General features: G+C 39.8%; 1 protein-coding gene across 1 annotated transcript in view; it reads left to right on the top strand.

The window, feature by feature from the left end:
* Positions 1-18,317, top strand: part of ap3b1a (adaptor related protein complex 3 subunit beta 1a) — a 90,106-nt gene that overhangs the window by 9,782 nt on the left and 62,007 nt on the right. Inside the window, exons 4-8 of the mRNA XM_017438592.3 lie at positions 5,173-5,268; positions 5,912-6,072; positions 6,865-6,931; positions 13,762-13,944; positions 15,174-15,329. Coding sequence (XP_017294081.1) covers positions 5,173-5,268; positions 5,912-6,072; positions 6,865-6,931; positions 13,762-13,944; positions 15,174-15,329 — 663 coding nt within the window. The remainder of the gene's footprint in view (positions 1-5,172; positions 5,269-5,911; positions 6,073-6,864; positions 6,932-13,761; positions 13,945-15,173; positions 15,330-18,317) is intronic.

Genomic DNA, 18,317 nt, shown 5'->3' with positions numbered 1-18,317 from the left:
GCATACACAACTCCGCTCAGTTTTGGTTTGGGTGTTTTGTCCTTAGGGTGGACCAGCCTCTGTCTGAGAGTCTTGTTGGGTTTGAAATGTACTGGGATGTTGTGTTTGGAGAAAATCCTTCTGAGTTTCTCGGATACTCCAGCAACGTAAAGGAATGACAATGTTCTTTCTTCTGTTCTTCTCCTGGTTCTGTTCCCTGGTGTGTTTAGTGGATTTCCTAGCTGACTTGACAAAAGCCCCCACATGTCAATACCTTATTGTAGGTATTGACTCCTGTTGATTCATGTAGGTCTCACCTTCTGTAAGTTCAATGAATAATTTTTCTATCTGTAATTAGTGACACCATGATTGTGTACGTGGGAGTAGGTGGGACTTAAAGCCCCACATCTGTAGTGTACAGACTCTGCTTCCCGATTATTGTTTAATAAAAGCTCCTTTTAACTTTTCCTGATGAATAAAAACAACAGAACCTAAAGTGGTGCAGCAGCATGAAGATACTGCAGCGTGCTTTGTTTGTCCCGGGTGAGGCCTGACGGACTCTTTCCCAGCTTATTTCAGCAGTTGAAGACGGGGCTTCATGCCCGGAGCCTTTGAATATTGATTAGCAGCAGCAGAATAATCATATGGTGTGAGGGGCAGCATGTGAGCAGGGGTCCTGAGGCTGCTCGTGGTGGGGTGTGGGTGTAATTGGGAGGAGAGAGTCCACAGTCACATCTCGTCTCTTGTAGCTCATACACACCAGCTGCTAAGGTTGTGTGAGGTCTTCTTGGTTTATCCGTTCTCCCTTCTCTTCCCGTAGCTCCGTCTCACTCTACAGTAGAAATGGGGTCCTCCTTTACACCCCCCATCACTGTGAGCAGCCATTGATCCACACTAATTATTGCACAAGCATCGGAACACAAGAGCCTGCCGTTTATTGACAGTGGTGTGTGATCTGATATCAGTGCTTTTTATTTTCTTTAATTATTTCTGCACTGAAGCCTCAGAATACTTTGCACCATTTCCTTATTTGTGTTTAGTTTGTTTACGACTTTAGGTACATTTTTATTAATTTAAGGCTTAGCATTTCTCGAAGGAATGCATATCTCCCACTGCCTTTTAAGCCAGAGCTTTAGTTATCTTATGTCATCTTTGAGAAATGATAAAGTTGCATCTGATTTGGTCAAACCTTGTGCATAACATTATTTTCAATCTCATGTGGTATTATGAGATGTCATGCTCAGAGTCTGTCAGTTACGACCAAATCTCATTTTAGCTCTGTATCTGTAAAACTGCCTGCGTTGCTTCCCTTTTTTGTGGCGGCTAAATTAGATTAGCTGTGGATGACATCTTGAGTTGGAATGTTTCCAGAAGTTAATCAGTTGCAAATGTACATTCAAAGATTACTTTCTGAAAGTTTCATTAAAGTCCATTCAGTGGTTCATGAGATATTTTGCTAACAGACAGACTGGGTTGACTCCAGCAGTTAATGTTTTAGACAAAGATGTTGGGCACTGAGTAGCACTTGGAGTGACTCTCAGCTACCAGCAGACTAAATATTAGCTCAGTGTGTGCTGTTTAGAGTTATTGGTACATCCAATGATTGTCCTAAAAGTTTCATTCAAATCTTTTCAGTTATTCAGGATGTGTTTTGCTAACAGACAGACCGGGTTAACTCAAAGTAGCTAATGGCAAAGTTTAAAACAAAGATGTTGTGTAATCTGTTAACCAGAGAAACATGGATGTAAAGTTTGGTGCAGTAGTAGCTGAGACCTAGTCCCAACACAACTCTGGTTATATCTATAAAATCTCTGTGATGGCCTTGATGGCCTTGTGACGTGTGCAGGGTGTACCCCTCCTCCCACACAGTGACCGTTGGAGGTAGGCACCAGCCCCTACGACCGTGCACAGAAAAGTGGGTAAAGAAAATGGATGGACTGATTGATGAGTAAAATGGATCTAAGGTCAGTTGGCTGTAACAGCCATCTTGAATTGGGTTGACAGTAAAAGTTATTCAACTGCAGATTTGCATCCAATGATTGCATTCTGCAAGTTTCATTAAATGTCGTTCAGTAGATAACAAACACACACAAGATCACACAGAACATATAGCTCCTACTTCTGTCGTCAGCAGGTGATAATAGTTCTACTCCTGGTGCAGTTCAACTTGCACCACTCCTAATCGTCGTTTTAGTAGCTCATAATGAAGTCTGTTGAGTGATTGGTGGTCAGAGAGACCAGATCCTTGAGGGCAGATGGGTGGTGTCTCCTTTTTATCGTGAGTAATGCCATTAATTCCACAAGTAATGAGCAGAACAATGATTGAGAAGTGGTGTGCTGCTGCAGGTCAATATGTGCTGGATTAGAAACCATTGTGCTGATTTCTGTTGAAAGCTCTAGGTGAAATATAAACTTACACTTGACCTCCAGCTAAAATCAGCTTATAAATGAACTTAGAAAGAGTTCCTTGAGCAAAGAGATCTTCAATAAAAAATCGTCAGGATCTATATTCTCTCTCCATATTGTCTCTTCAGGCTTGTCCCTTGTCCCTCTCTGTCCTGGCAGAGAAGCTAAAGGAAACCTGTAGCCAGGTGTGGGTATTACTGTAAGTGCTAGAAAAGCTGTGCCACCTAAAATAAAACACCATAAATGCAGAAAAGGTTGTGTCAACAAAAATAAATGTCTGTAAGTGCTAGAAATACTCCACCACCCAAAACTAATTACTGTAAATCTTGAAAAAGCTGCTTTGCTGTAAATAGAAGAAAACGTGCAAGCAAACCAAATACTTAAAAGCAACAACAAAAAACCCAAAAAGAACAACTGATCTGAATCCAAAAAACCTTCATTTGGGTCTGGGTCTGGATCTGGACCGCTGTCTGCCATTCAGGGAGCCCTGCTCCCTCCCCTTCTCCTGGTGGTAATATCGATCTATAAATCCTCAGCCTCGTGCAGATATCAAGTCGCTTGCTTTCTTTCTGAGAGTCTAGTGTGAATCAGCAGAGGAGTGACCTTTGAACTCCATTTAAACTTGTCAGGAAGCAAGACAAATATTATCCCAGGCTTTCCTGTGAGAAAGCAAAAGGTGTGCAAGTCAATACTCCAGATACAAGGGGGGAATATAGCTGTAGCAATTTTTGAAAGGAACAAAAATAAACCACGTTTTTCTGCTTCTGCGCCTGAAATAAGTCTGTGGCTTATGAAGTGAACCCGTCCCTTTAAATAAATAAGCCTCCAAAAAAACGTAAGAAAAGGTCTCATTTTGTGTCATTCATTCATGTTAACATTTACATCCTGCTGCCAAAGGTGAGAGGGTGATCATGTTTTGTCTCTGTGTTTGTTTGGCTGTCTCTTATCAAAATATCTCACAAAGAACTGGATGAATATTTTGAAACTCTCCAAGTAATCATTGCTGATTACCAAAAGGTAATCATCTGCAGCCCAACTCAAGATGACTGCCAAACACAAAAATGACTAGAATTCATTCAGTTTTACAGACTTTGTGCTACAATTTGGTCTAGCAGTAGCTGAGAGTCACTCCCAACACGTACTCCAAGTGCTACTTATTGAACAAGATCTTTGCTTAAAACTTTAGCGTTAACGACTGGAGTCAACTGTTAGTCTGTTAGCAGAATATCTTCTGAACCACTGGAATAGTTTCAGTGAAATGTTCAGAAAGCTGTCACTGATTGTACATCTATAAATGATTAACCTTTGGAGTCAACATTAGCAAACACAAAAATTGCTATAACTCAGTTTAATATTTGTAAAACTGACTAAGATTTGATGTGATAGTAGCTGAGAGTCATCGACAATATGTATTCCTAGCGTGACATCTGACATCTCACCATTTTCAAAGGTTTGACCAAAACAACTACACTGCCTGGACAAAAAAAAGTCGCCACCTGGATTTAACTAAGCAAATAGGTGCGAGCCTCCTATTGGATAATTACTGCATGGGTGATTATGTTTCAGCTGGCAACAAGTTATTTAACCCCAACTGGTGCAATGAGCTGCTTCTCATTTCTTAAACAACCATGTTGAAAGACATCCTGTGGTCATGGAAAAGATGTCAGTCTGTTTGAGAAGGGTCACATCATTGGCATCAAGCAGAGAAAACATCTAAGGAGATTGCAGAAACTACTAAAACTGGGTTAAGAACTGTCCAACGCATTATTAAAAACTGGAAGGATAGTGGGGACCCATCGTCTTCGAGGAAGAAATGTGGCTAAAAAAAATCCTGAACCATCGTGATCACGATCACTTAAATGTTTGGTGAAATCAAATCAAAGAAAAAAAACAGTAGAACTCCAGGCTACGTTTAATAGTGAAAGTAAGAGCATCTCCACACACACAATGTGAAGGAAACTTAAGGAATTGGGACTGAACAGCTGTGTAGCCTTAAGAAAACCACTAATCAGTGAGGCTAACCAGAAAAAAAGGCTTCAATTTGCTGTGGAGCATAAAGATTGGACTCTGGAGCAATGGAAGAAGGTCATGTGGTCTGATGAGTCCAGACTGACCCTGTTCCAGAGTGATGGGAGCATCAGGATAAGAAGAGAGGCAGGTGAAGTGTTGCCTACTGTCCAAGCCTGTGGGGGCAGTGCTATGATCTGGGGTTGCTGCAGTTGCTCAGGTCCAGGTTCAGCAACAGTATTTGCTCAAAGAATGAGGTCAAAGGTCAGCTGACTACCTGAATATACTGAAGGACCAGGTTATTCCATCAATGGATGTTTTCTTCCCTGATGCCACGAGCATATTCCAAGATGACAATGCCAGGATTCATCAGGCTTTAATTGTGAAAGAGTGGTTCAGGGAGTGAGAGACATCATTTTCACACATGGATTGGCCACCACAGAGTCCAGACTTTAACCCCACTGAGAATCTTTGGGATGTGCTGGAGAAGGTCAGACTCCACCATCATCAATGTGAAAAATTAATGCAACACTGGATGGAAATAAATCTGCTGACATTGCAGAAGCTTATTGAAACAATGCCACAGGGAATGTGTGCTGTAATCAAAGCGGAAGGCGGTCCAGTGAAATATTAAAGTGTGTAACCTTTCTTTTTTGGTCAGACAGTGTATAATTCCTGTGTGTCCTCTGTTTCACTTTTAGAGCAGGTTTGCTGGATTATGGTTGAGTTTCTTTCCCAGTTGTCTTATTGTTTTTCTGTTTCTTTATTTTTGTCCGGCAGCTGAAGAAGCTTGTGTATGTGTACCTGGTGAGGTACGCGGAGGAGCAGCAGGACTTGGCTCTGCTTTCTATCAGCACTTTCCAACGCGCCCTAAAGGTAACAGTTTTTGTACCTGCATCAGCTCATTCATATATCAAAATGTTCAAGTCATTCAGGACATTACAGCTGCGACTTTTCTACCTTTTACCATATTTTTTTAATGAAATGAAAAAAAAAAGACTTCTGATCTAGAGAGCTTTTTGTTCTTTAAAATCCACTTCAGCATATTTACATCATTTTTAGCTTTTAACTACTGTTTTACAAATGTTACCTTTTTAGCTGTTGTTTTTCTAGTTGTGACTTTTAGCTACTGTTTTGCTAATTTTAGCTTTTAATTATCATTATGCTAAATTTAGGTTTTAGCTATTGTTAGGATTTTTATGATTTTAGCTTTTTCCTCCTGACTACCAGGTAAGTTAGCAACAGTTTTGCTAATTTTAGCTTTTGTTCTGATCATTTTAACCATAACAAATGATTGATTTCTCTTTTTAATTTCACTCAGCATTTCTGCTGCAGTTTCTATCATTCCTCTTTTTTCTGATTTTGGTTTTTTAAAAAAAAAGCATAATTCTTTTAAGCTAAACATGGGCATTAAAAGCAGTGTTTTTCACTTTTTTGACTGTAGCATTACTGGATTTTGGACACTTGAATTGTGAATTTTAAAAGATAAGCTAATTTTCCACTTCTTTCTGTGTGGCAGGATCCAAACCAGTTCATCCGAGCGAGCGCGCTGAGGGTTCTGTCCAGCATCCGTGTGCCAATTATTGTTCCCATTATGATGCTGGCGATTAAAGAGGCTGCAACCGACCTGTCCCCTTACGTCAGGAAGACTTCTGCACACGCCATTCAAAAGCTCTACAGGTAGTTTCTCAGCAAACATTAGCTTCCTGTTGCTGCTTCATTCCTCAGTAAATGTTGGGATGTAATGTTGATTTAAGGGGCTTTGCCTTTCAGTTTTTATCAGTCTGCAGTTTTTCAGAGAAGGAATGGGTATTTAAACTGTAAACGAAGTAGGAAAACTAAACATGCATAACAAATGATTGATTTCTCTATGGATAAAGCTGCAAGTCATGCTATCATTATTGCCTGCCACCAAAGGCAAAAGGTGATAATGCCCATGTCTATGTATTCAATTGGCAAAGTATCTTGTACATCTACAAATGATTATCCATCACTCAACACCCCATAAAACAAAATACATCATTACTGATTACAGAAGGCACAAGGCAGAATTCACTCCACTCCACATCAGTGTGGTCTAGGTGGAGAAGGTCTTGTCTTTCATGTTCCTGGGGATCTACATCACAGAGGACCTGAGCTGGACAACAAACACCAGGCAGTGGTTAGGAAGTCCCAGGCGTGGATACGTCCTGAGACTGCTTTGAAAGGTGTACTTGAAGGAAAAGCTGCTGGTGGCCTTCCATCAGTGCACCATTGAAAGTATACTAACATACTGCATTACAGCTGCTCTGGGATGAACCAGAAAGCTCTGTAGAGGAGGTCATTAGCTGCTCTCTGCACTCTGTGGAAGACATCTCTGCCTCAGCAGAGCGAGGAAGATCATGGATGATCACTCTGGATGTGTTTAAAAGAAGAAACTCTCATCCAGTAGTTGATAGTTTGATTAAAACAGTCTCTGTTTTTTGTCTTCAGCTTGGATCCAGACCAGAAGGAGCAGCTGATCGAAGTGATCGAGAAACTGTTAAAAGACAAAAGCACAGTGAGTTCCTGCTCCTCTTATGAATGACCACTGGAGGGCACCCCAGCCAAGCAATTCCTTCCGCTCTCCAACGCCTACAGCTCATTCAGAAATGCCATAGTTTGTTAACAGCCTTTTAAACCCACACATCTTCAGATGCTCCTTGTTAAATGTCCATTTGGAAGGAATTTTCACGCTGATGCTAGTGTCGGCCTAATTTTCTCAAAGGCCAAATTCTTCTTTTTTACCAAAATGGACTTGAAATGAGCTGAATTCTGAATTTCTGTGTTTTGACCAATCCCAGAAACAAAGCAGACTGCCCATTAGAAGTCACTATGAAGCATAGCCATTTGAGGAGGTCACAGCAAATACTAAGGGTCTTTAAATGGCAATTTCAAATACGTAGATACCAGCTCGAGGATTCAGCCAGTTCTGTTTGGACATGCAAGTTGTGCACAGTTGTTGTGATTATGTATTCATAGAGTACAACTATCATTATACAAACAAAACAAAGCGGCTTAGGCCAAGGGGAGAATGGAAAGCCCAGTACCAGATGCAAAGCATATTTAGCCCCAGACGCTAACGAAGACAGATGACTTCTCCCTGTCGGAGCCCACATTGTGAGGCAGGGGACAGAGAGAAAGGGCAGCATCATCACACAGACACACAAGTGCATCAGTCGGTGATGAATGGTGAAAAACCTAAACATAGTGCATGCTTAATGACTACCAAGCAATGCAGTGTTCATGTTGGGATCACACTGTTGTATTAGAAGTCCTGGTAGAGACGGGTAGAGACGGGCTGGGACAGGTGCTATGTGAAGGCGTCACCCACGGCACCTAAAAGGCTTTTTAGCAAATGCACAACATTTTCCTCTAAATGCATTTTTATTTTTTCTTCATAATGATTTCAGAATATTTTTTGCTTGCTGTATATAGTTTTATTTTTTTTCCATTTAGGGATAAAAAGATTCCATTTCTGCTGTGTTGAAACTGTCTGTGTCTTTGCTCAGGTAGCTTGGTTTTCTGCTGCAGCAAGCAAAACTTAGCTCCTGTTTTGCTGTAAGTAGTGTCTCACTGCTCTGTGGCTGTTGGAAACTAGTTGATGACTCACAACTACTGTGAAACTGTGAGAAAAAAGTCCAAATTTTCTGTCCTGTCTTCTTCAGACTGAACTTTGAGTGTTTTCAACCAAGTGACAAGTGAGTCACCCTCAAACCCTTTTTGATTTAAGCTCTGGAGCGGTGTTTGGACACATGGATGGGAGCTCTCCTTATTACAGAAAACATCAGAGGCTCAAGGGAAATGTATTGAGTTGTTATTTTTAACAGTTTTGTGTAACTTTATACACCAGATACTTTACTTCTTACAGTCATTTGAATTTTCCTTTTGAGAAATCTTTTAGAAAAAGGGTTGGTAGTGAAATCTTAGCAATAAATTGAATTCAGTCCAGTTTTATTATTAGGCACCAATTCACAACAAGTCATCTTGGGGCACTGTACATCTGAAGAAATGGGTCCGATTCAGTCCAATTTGTTCTGCTCAAATTCACATTATCCCAATACAGTCCACTTAAGATTCAGATGAAGATGCATGCAGTCATATTCATCCAAATTATAATACAGGACAGTCAGGTCCTGATCATACACGGGGCAGCAGGGGACAGTGGACAGGAATGACTTCCTCAGCAGAACCAGATATGGACTCAGTCAAACCAAACTGGACCGGTCAGTGAAGAGGAGAGCTTGTTGTTGATTCCTGCACACCTGTTACCCATTTGTAATCTTAAAGGCATAGTTCAACCATTTTGAAGTGTGATTTTTGAAAAGGTTATGAGCATCATCTTACCAGCTGCAGTTAGCTTTTTGAATGGTCTCAGTGTGGACAAATAAAGTTTAATGCTGAGCTGTGTGTCAAGCTAATGGCTAATCTGAGTGGGGACAAGGCCAAAAAGTGAAAAAGTGGTTCCCATGAATGCTGTTTTGTAAAAACTTTTCACCACCATCAGTTTTGCGTTACATGGGTATTACATCAAATTGCAAGCACAAATAGATAAAAAAAGATGAATTTCATAATATTTCTGCCACCATGTCTGTGGTATGAAAGTATTCTAAAATGGAAAATGTGGGCAGCTTTGTAGCTATGTGAAAAAGATGTCATTTGGGTATTTCTCATCAGTTGAATCTGAAATTTAAAACCCAAACACTCGGCTGAGCATACAGAGCTTACCCAGGTATGCAGCACACTTTAGAAGAAACTCTAAAGAGAAGAGACAAGTTTCCACAGGACATCATGAAGGGAAAAGGATTACAGAACAGGGAACTGGACCATCTCTGTGGTAGAAAATACAGGCGTTTGTCACTTTCTTTGAGCTGTTATAACCACCGTATATCACACATACCACATAACTGACCCAGCAAAGGCCGAGTTCTTTAAGAAAGGTTCATCACCTGCCATGTATGTTATCAGATAAGACCACTGCTGTTAGACATTTGGAGCTCATATGTTTGCCTGATGTATTTAGATTTTTACATTCTGTCCTGTGTGTAAGTAAAACCAGACCTTTTTTCTTCATGATATTAAACCCAGCTTGAGGAACACAGGTTTTTATACTGATGTTACTGACTTGAATAACTTTAATGTACTTCGAATATATATCGTCTGCAATTCTGTGATGTAAAAAATTCAACATGCAAGTATCAGGTTGAGACTCAGTATCATCTTAAATGACTTGGATCGATATTGGGGGAAAAAAACTAGTGATTGGGACGTTTGTAGTTTCTGACCAAATAACATTGCTATGTGAAATTGATGACAGTGTAAAGGCTTAAAAAATAACTTCTCTATGAACCACTATTCAAATTTGAAAGATTTAAGTTTGTTAAAATGGCAGAATATCAACAAGCTAAGTATGGCTAGTCTGAACAGACTTTTATTATGGCAGAAATCCACTTTGGGCTTAGTTAGCTTGTAAATCACGGTGGACCTAAACTTTGTTTCTCCAAACTGAGATCATTCAAAGAACATCTGCAGCAACCTTATTTGTTCATAACTTTCCGACAGAAACCCAAGTCAAAATGGGTTAACTAGCCATTTTATCTCACAATTCAGTGAAAAATTCAGCTACCTTACAGGAAAGAGCCCATCCTGCTTTACAGTGTTGTGTACATCAGATTTCCTTTCTGAGTTTGAAACTGACAGTCACTGGGCCATAATGTAAATCTGAAAAAGTAAGGGTCAATTTAAAACAAAGCTCTTTTTTTTATGGTTCTTGTTTAATAATTAAAACAAAATTTGCAAAAAACACAATTAAAACCTCATTTTGTTTTTTTCGAAAATAAGGATCCTGGAATTATCATGGTGGAAGGGTATTGTTGAGCCTCCTGACACTTACCTTTGCAGATGTTTAGTTAAATGGCTGTGGCACACGAAGGGCTGTGTGCAGGCGGGATGCTTTAAAGAGAAAATGGGAAGGCCTGATGACAGAGACAACATAGGAGTTTGTGCAGCTGTTTTACCGTGATGGATCTATTATCCAGCCATTACAAGATAAATGATCGATCTCTCCCATCGTCCCCCCCCCCTCTCTCTGCACCTTCTGCAAAATTGAAATGAGAACAGAAAGGAGGAGCAGAGGGCGGGGGTGGGTACTATGATTAGGGGCTAGGTGAGATGCCCATTAATTTAAGAGAAAAAGGAGGGAGGGAGGGAGAAAGAAGCAGGTGACGGAAGGATAGGCCGACCCCACGCCGGGCCATCAATCACAGATGTGCACGTTGTCTCTGACGTGATGACCCAGCACTCTCTGCCTCTCTGGCACCTTAATTAGAATTCATAGCAAAATAGATGCAAGGAAACGGTTTGGGCCCTTCATAATTTTATAGGAAATTTATTGTTATTAGAAGAACCATTTGCTTAGTGTGATTTTTCCATTACCAGCTTGTCACGCAGGGGAGATAATATGGCTACGGAGGGGGAGGAGGCGTATGAACTCCATAGATTGGGGTGTCAGATTTGTTGATGGTGCATGTAGTTTACCTTGGAGCTGTGTCTAATCGGGGAAGTTGGTAAAGAATGCACAAAGCTTTGCAGCAGGACCTATGTGATCAGAAACAGAGCTGACTGGATACGGTTAAACACCAGGTGAAAATAAAAAGCCCAAAGATAAAAATCTGCCTGATTGTAAGCCACTCCAGCTTCAGTTAAAATGCTGATTTGACACTTTTGCCTTTTTAAATTTTGATTTACCAAATCATTTTTCAGTAGGAAGTTAACTTGACACAGGATGATTTATTTTCAGAGGTTCGAAGCAGCTGTTATTGATTAGGTAAACTAGCTCCCATGGCTTACCTAACCTTTGCTAATAGCCGCTCTAAAAATAACGTAAGGATTTTTTTAGGCACTGACAAATCAACACTGGAATGACTGGACTGGTAAATTTTCTTCAAGTAAACAGTTTGGTTTTCATTTTCAGTAAAGATAATTTTGTTAAAAGAAAAAGAAACGGTTATATTCTTTATAACCCCAAATTTCAACGAAGGTGCAATGTTGTGTAAAATGAAAATAAAAGTAAATTTAATAAATTCATTCTTTTTTTCACAGTGGAACACAATAAACATAGCAATGGTTGAAACTAAGAAATTGTGCCATTTTTTTGTGGGGAAGAATTAGTTGATTTTGAATTTGATTGTAGAAACACACGTTCCATTCTTGTTTGAAGTCAGATTTTAGCTGTTCAGTAGTTGGTGAGAGGTCTGGGCTGCAGGCAGGTCGGTTCAGCACCCCGATTCTTCTACTAGAAAACCATGCTGTTGTGCACATGGGTTGCAGTTTGTCTTCCTCAAAAATCCTCCTCCTCATCTGAACATGGAGTATATGTTGTTGTAAATCCTCTACACATCTTTCTGCATTGATGGTGACTCTCCAGATGTGTAGGCGGTCCATGCCAGAGGCACTAAAGCACCCCCATACCATCAGAGAGGCCGGCTTTTGAACTGTGTGCTGGAAACAGGCCAGATGGTCCCGCTCCTCTTTGGGCATCTTTTCAAATTTCAGTTCACCGACTAGAGAACAGTTTTCCACTTTGCTTCACTCATTTTAAATGAAGAGAAGACAGCAGCATTTCTGGACAGTCTTCACATCTGGTTCTTCTTTGCATTTCTGGATGGCACAGGGAACTGGGTTTACGTGTACCTGAGTCCATGCAGGAACAGAATCAGAGCTGCCTGAGGACCTGAAGATCACAAACTTTTGAGCTCAGAGATTTCTGCAGATTCTTGAAATCTTTTAACGATGTGATGAACTGCAGATGATGGGAGTTTTCTGTCTCCAGTTTTTCATTGAGGAAAATTATTCTGAAATGATTCCACTATTTTTAGGTGCAGCTTTTGGCAAACAGACAAACCTCTGTCCAGCTTTACTTTTAACAGATTCAGCCTTTCAAAAATGATATTTTAATACATAATCCTTCTATTGACCTTTTGCCAATTGACCTACTTTGTTCCAAAATGATCCTTCAGCTGGTTCTCATTCATACTCTTTACTTTTACAACTTTTTGTTGCCCAACTCCAACATTTTTTTAAATGGTACAATTTCTTAGTTTCAGTATTGGATATGTTTGCAAAGTTCCATTGTAAATAAAATGTGCATTTATGAGTTCTTTAAACATTGCATTCTCTTTGTAGTTACACTTTTTTTTTAAATAAATTGTTTTTACTTCAGTGCAAAAATTAAAGTTAAGATTGACTAGCTAATACAACCCTGATTTCAAAAACACTGGGACATTACATACATGCATAACATGTAAATAAAAACCGAGCTCTGGGACAGGCAAACAGGGCCGACTACAAAAGATTAATGGCAAAGTTTAAGCAAAAATATTGCACAATGTGTAGCGCTTGGGGCATGTATTGCAGATGATGCTCTGCCACAACAGCATTACATTTGACCTCAATGTCTGTAAAAGAGTTGGAGTTAAAGCCATTTTTGTGTTGGCTAATTATCTGTGGCGGCCATCTTGAATTGCGGTGACCCCCCAAGTGAATCAGCTGTAGATATTTATCCAATAATTGTTATTTTTTTGTTGTTTCATTAAAGTTCATGAGATATTTAGTGAACTCTACGCAGAAATATATGCACACTCCCTACCCCTACCCTAATAAAAACGCAAATGCTTCATGCAATGCCACACATTATTTGTTTCAGAGTGAATGGAATTAAAATAGTGTTGTGTAGTAGTAAGGTACAGATTTAACGGAGTATCTTGAGGTGGCGTTGTCTCAGTGTTCACATACAATCATTGCAGGCTCATGGCGATGCTGCTGGCTGGATGCACTGGGTTCCCACCGGGCCAGCAGGGACCAGAAGTCTGGATTCTGCTCATTTCCTCTTTGTTCACTCTCACCTGCTTGTGTTGTGTTGTTGCTGCTTCCCTATTAATACATTCAGTGTCGCTCAGCCTCACAGTCCGTGAGGCAACAGGTAGTTTGGGGCTTCCTTCTTCCTCCCAGCTGATTCTCCTGATGGATTTCTTTTACTTACAGGCTTTATAAAAGTGCAGGCATTTTCTTTTAATTAACAACTAACTACTTGAAAGCTTAATGTATGTATTGTAATCAGGGTTGTAAATTGGTGTATTGTTCACTGAAATTGCAGTTTTAGTACAAGCTGTAACCAGAGTCATATCTGTTAATCAGTGATTTATTTCTCTCGTGTCTCTTCATTAAGGCTTGTTTAAAAGGTGAATGGTTTGCTCAGTTTGTCTGAAAAACTGCTCCAAATCCTCCCAACCTCCATTAACTCATTTGTTAATGTTAGAAAGAGAAAATGAAAGAGTTTTTCCTCTGCTCCAGCTGGTGGCCGGCAGTGTGGTGATGGCCTTCGAGGAGGTGTGCCCGGATCGCATCGATCTGATCCACAAGAACTACAGGAAGCTGTGCAACCTGCTGGTGGATGTGGAGGAGTGGGGCCAGGTGGTCATCATCAACATGCTGACACGATACGCCAGGACGCAGTTCACCACTCCCTGGAAAGAGGTTTGTCTTCAAAATCAAATATAGCAATCAAGCCCAAGCCAAAGACATGACTTTATCTTTAGTAAATGGAAATGAGAAATGAAAACATGATCTTATTGACTTATTAGGATCCAAACATATCTGTTTTAATCCTTCAAGCCAGGAGTCACTTCAGTGCATGTTTATGACCACATATTGACTTAGACACAACATATAAATATTATATAAAAACCATAGAAATGGGTTTTTTATCTTCCTGTATCAATATAATATGAAATATAACTTTATTTATGATATGGACATTTTAAGCACTTTATCAAACACTTCTTAGGATTTAGTGCTAAAAAATGAAATGATTTTATCTATTTTTTGTCCCAGCACCAGTCCCACTCTTTATATGCTGCTGAACCAGTACAGTATTTACTCATTTTTAAATTATTTATAATGCACACTTTCTTCTAGACTCAAGGCTTGAACCATAGAGATGCCTGTGAAATAATGACTTGCTGAAAAGAGCTTATTGGGATTTGTTAATATTAGAAATATACTAACCAACAATCCCTCTGTGGTTTGAAAGAGAAGTGAATAAAATGAATAGAAGAGTAACAAAGAATGTGAATCCTACTTGACCATAGTTTCATTTTACTTTCACTGCTGTATTTCAGCCTGGGTAAATGCTGAATTTATTGATACTGAAGCATAGAAACCAAAACTTATCTTTTTCTCACATAGCTCAACAGTGTATTAGGGCCACTTAAAAGTAAAAAAAATAAATAATAAAAAGAACCTGGAGGAAGATTATTGCCAGAAAAAAAACAGGAATATTATTTAGAGATAAAAGTTGGAATATTGTTGCCAGAAAATAGTTAACCCGATGATGCATTAATATTAAAAAAATGTAACAAATCCTGTTGGGTTCAACAGTCTTGAAAGATGACTTTATTCCTCAAAAGTCTGTAAATAATATTTTTTAATTTTCTCGTCAATATTTCCCAGTTCATCCCATGCAGAAAAGAAAACTCCTACAAAAAGAACTTCCTCTTTAATTTAATTTTCTTCTGATTGACCCTGATACTCTGTCGTAGATGGGTAACAGTTATTATAGCAGACATTTTGTGTGAGGAATACAAACCCATCAAAGTAAAGATGGATCTATAACCATCACATCAAGGCTTACCTTTTTTATACACCAGAAGGAAATTCATCTTTCCAAAATGTCTCCAGTGTGTTGTAATATATTTGTTTTTCAGGATGCGGTGTTTGATGAGAACAATGAGAAAGCTTTCTATGACTCTGATTCTGAGAAGAAGAAAGAGCAGACAGAAACAAAGGCCTACATCATGGATCCGGATCACAGACTTCTGCTGAGGAACACCAAACCTTTGCTGCAGAGCAGGAACACTGCTGTGAGTTGTTCTTCAAACACATTAAAACCTCTCAGAGACAAACAAACACATTTTGAATCAAGCTGAAAGAAATGAACTGGAGTATGAGAAAAGGTTTTCTTTTAGTGTAAATGCTCAAGCTTTGTATTGCAACTTTACCAAATCAGTTGTTTTTGGTCGGATGATGGGTCTTTTTTAATATGTCAGTCTTTCTACAATGTGAAAAAGAACCAAGAACCTAGAAGATATAATTCATTGCAATATTCAGGACGATTCAAACTGAGAACTATCTCTGGAAACGTCAGTGTTTTCTCAATGTTTACTGAGGCGAATCAACAAGAAAAAAACGTGTTTATAGGGATGTGGCTGTGCTCATTAAAGCTGTAGTTTTTATGCCAGGCAGAGTTGCCAGATAGAAAATGATGAACTATCATACTGTCGCTTTAAAATGATTGTATTCTGACCCAAACTATCACATGTGAGATGTGCTTTCTTGGATGGGGGAGGTTGTAAGATTAGTTGTGTGAACATGCGCAGAAAAGGAGGGGGGCCATGTTATAAGAAGGGTAATTATCGTATATTTGGCAATACTGCTGCCGGGCTTTAAACGAAGCACACATGCAGTCTGAACACAGACGTTTGTTTGGACTGACAGTCAGGTTGGGTTGTAGCTCCATGTTGAAAATAGTGAGTAACATAAACAGCACTCTGCTTTCATCTACTCATGCATGCACAGAACAGCTATTGTCTAAAAAACTCCAGTCTGAGACCCGGGCTCAGAAAGCTTCAGTTTCAGAAAAAACAAGCTCTGTTGTCGTGTACACACACAGCTGGACCCCAGAGGAAATTCTATGAATTGACTCAAAAATGAAGTAGTGTAAACAGCCTCTCTGTGCACATGTGCATTTTTTACAGTTTGTGTTTTTACCACAGTTCAACAACATGCACGTTGGGTTCATTGACACTTCTGGGTTGGTCCAAGGTGTGAGTGGTTGTTTGTCTTCATGTGGCCTTTGTGTGGCTCTATAATTGACAAAAACTTGTCCAGGGTGACCCTGCCCCTCACCCACTGAAAATGAGCACCAGCTTCCCATGACCCTGCAGACTATCAGGCAGCTATGGAAAATGGATGGAAGGATGGTTGGAAATAATATCAATACCAGCAAAATCTGTCTCATTCCCAAACAAAACACATTCATTTTTATGTTCAGTAAAATTATTCAAATTATTGATCAAAGTTTTGTTGCTCGTTATTCCAACATTGACTAAATAAACTTAGGATTTTGTTAAGACTGCATGTTTTAAAAGATCTATTGCAAGGTATTATTACATGTCAGTATGTGTGTGGCAAAATAACACTCTTAAAGTAATCATTGGATGTGCATCTACAACTAATTAACTTTTGGGGCAAACCCAATTCAGGGTTTCCCCCAGAAAAGAGGCTAAGCCTGGTGGTAGGTGGCCGTTCGCCGGCCGATCGCCAGCCGACTGTGATTTAGTAAAAAAATGATTAAAGTTGACAGGAAAGTTGGAAATATGGCTATTTATTATGTGATATTGTAAGATATTTGTGCCAAATATTTACACAACTACAGTTTTACAATAAGGCACTTTTGAAATACTTTTTAGGACAAAAATACAATTAAAATAAAAACCTTAATCCTAATTTAAGTCACATTTACAAATAAATTAAATTACCATAAATGAAAAAGTGCAAACAAAGCACCAACACACGTCTCACTTCCAGGCCAATGAATAACAACAGAGAACTGACAGACAGACAGATGCTGTACTGTACTGTGCTTTTTGTGGCACAGGCTGCATGTTGGATCACTACATTTAACAACAAAACATCTAATGCTGAATTTAATAGTATCATTTTACTGTTAAACATGGATAATATTTTCTCTAAGCACAAAACATGCTTACCATATTCTGTAAAGACACCTGCTGAATATCAGCTCAACTAACCATTTTTGGTTAAACCCGCTTGTATTCAGGAGGAAGAGCTGTTGTTGTTTCTGGCTGGGATACAGAGAGGATGTTTAAACTTAAAGCATTCAGTTTGATTTATTTGCTTTAGTTGTAATTCGCCCATCATAGGACTAATATTTCTATAAACCCTCCTTTTTATCGGCTGCAGCAGTAATCTCCTTCTGTGAGTTTTGAACCGTTTGATTATCTTTGTGATCTCTCATAGAGGGATCATAGAAATGCTGATACAGGCGAACCAGCACAGCTAGAGCAGCAAAATCGTCTATTTTGAAAGGAGTGCGGCGCGCAAAGTTACAAAAGGTGCACAACGCGACACCCGGACCTTTGCGCAGGGACGGGGACAGTGCGATTTTGTCACTGTTGGCACACGCACCCTCGCGCGGTGGGGTAGATAAAGGCAGCGGTTTTGGGGCAGCGGGTGGAACAAAACACGTATAAAAAATGACATATTTATAATAAACAAGCAGAGCTTAGCCTGGCGGCTAAGTCACCACAACCTGGCAACCTGCCAGGCTGTGGTGACTGTGATGTTGCAATCGCAGCTATTAACGCAAAATCAAGCAAACTCCACGAAATCGCAACTTTGTGCAACTTTACCCAAAACACCGCAACTTTCCCACAACTTTAACCAAAATAACCCCAAATAACTCAGGAAGAAGACACGTGACGTCACATCTTGTTAACATCAGAATGCCGGGAGCGTGCAGGAGCAGCGACCGAAGCTAAAATGTGCGCTAATGCTTCACATTTGCCCACAAAGATTTCAGCAAAACACCGCAGTGAAGTTAGTTTTAAGTTGGATGCTGGATATTCGCGCTCCGCGGAGTTAGCGGCGTCTAGCTCACGGCTGACTTAGCCGTCCCTAAGTGAAACACTGTGCGTGAGAAAAGGAGCCGGCAGAGAACGGCTGGCCGACATTAGCGTTCCTGTTTCGGGTCAGCCATGAGCTAGACGCCGCTAACTCCGCAGAGCGCGAATATCCAACATCCAACTTCAAACTAACTTTACTGCGGT

This window comes from Kryptolebias marmoratus, linkage group LG14 (assembly GCF_001649575.2).
Source record: "Kryptolebias marmoratus isolate JLee-2015 linkage group LG14, ASM164957v2, whole genome shotgun sequence".
Lineage (NCBI taxonomy): Eukaryota > Metazoa > Chordata > Actinopteri > Cyprinodontiformes > Rivulidae > Kryptolebias > Kryptolebias marmoratus.
This window is presented reverse-complemented; position numbering and strand designations above follow the sequence as displayed.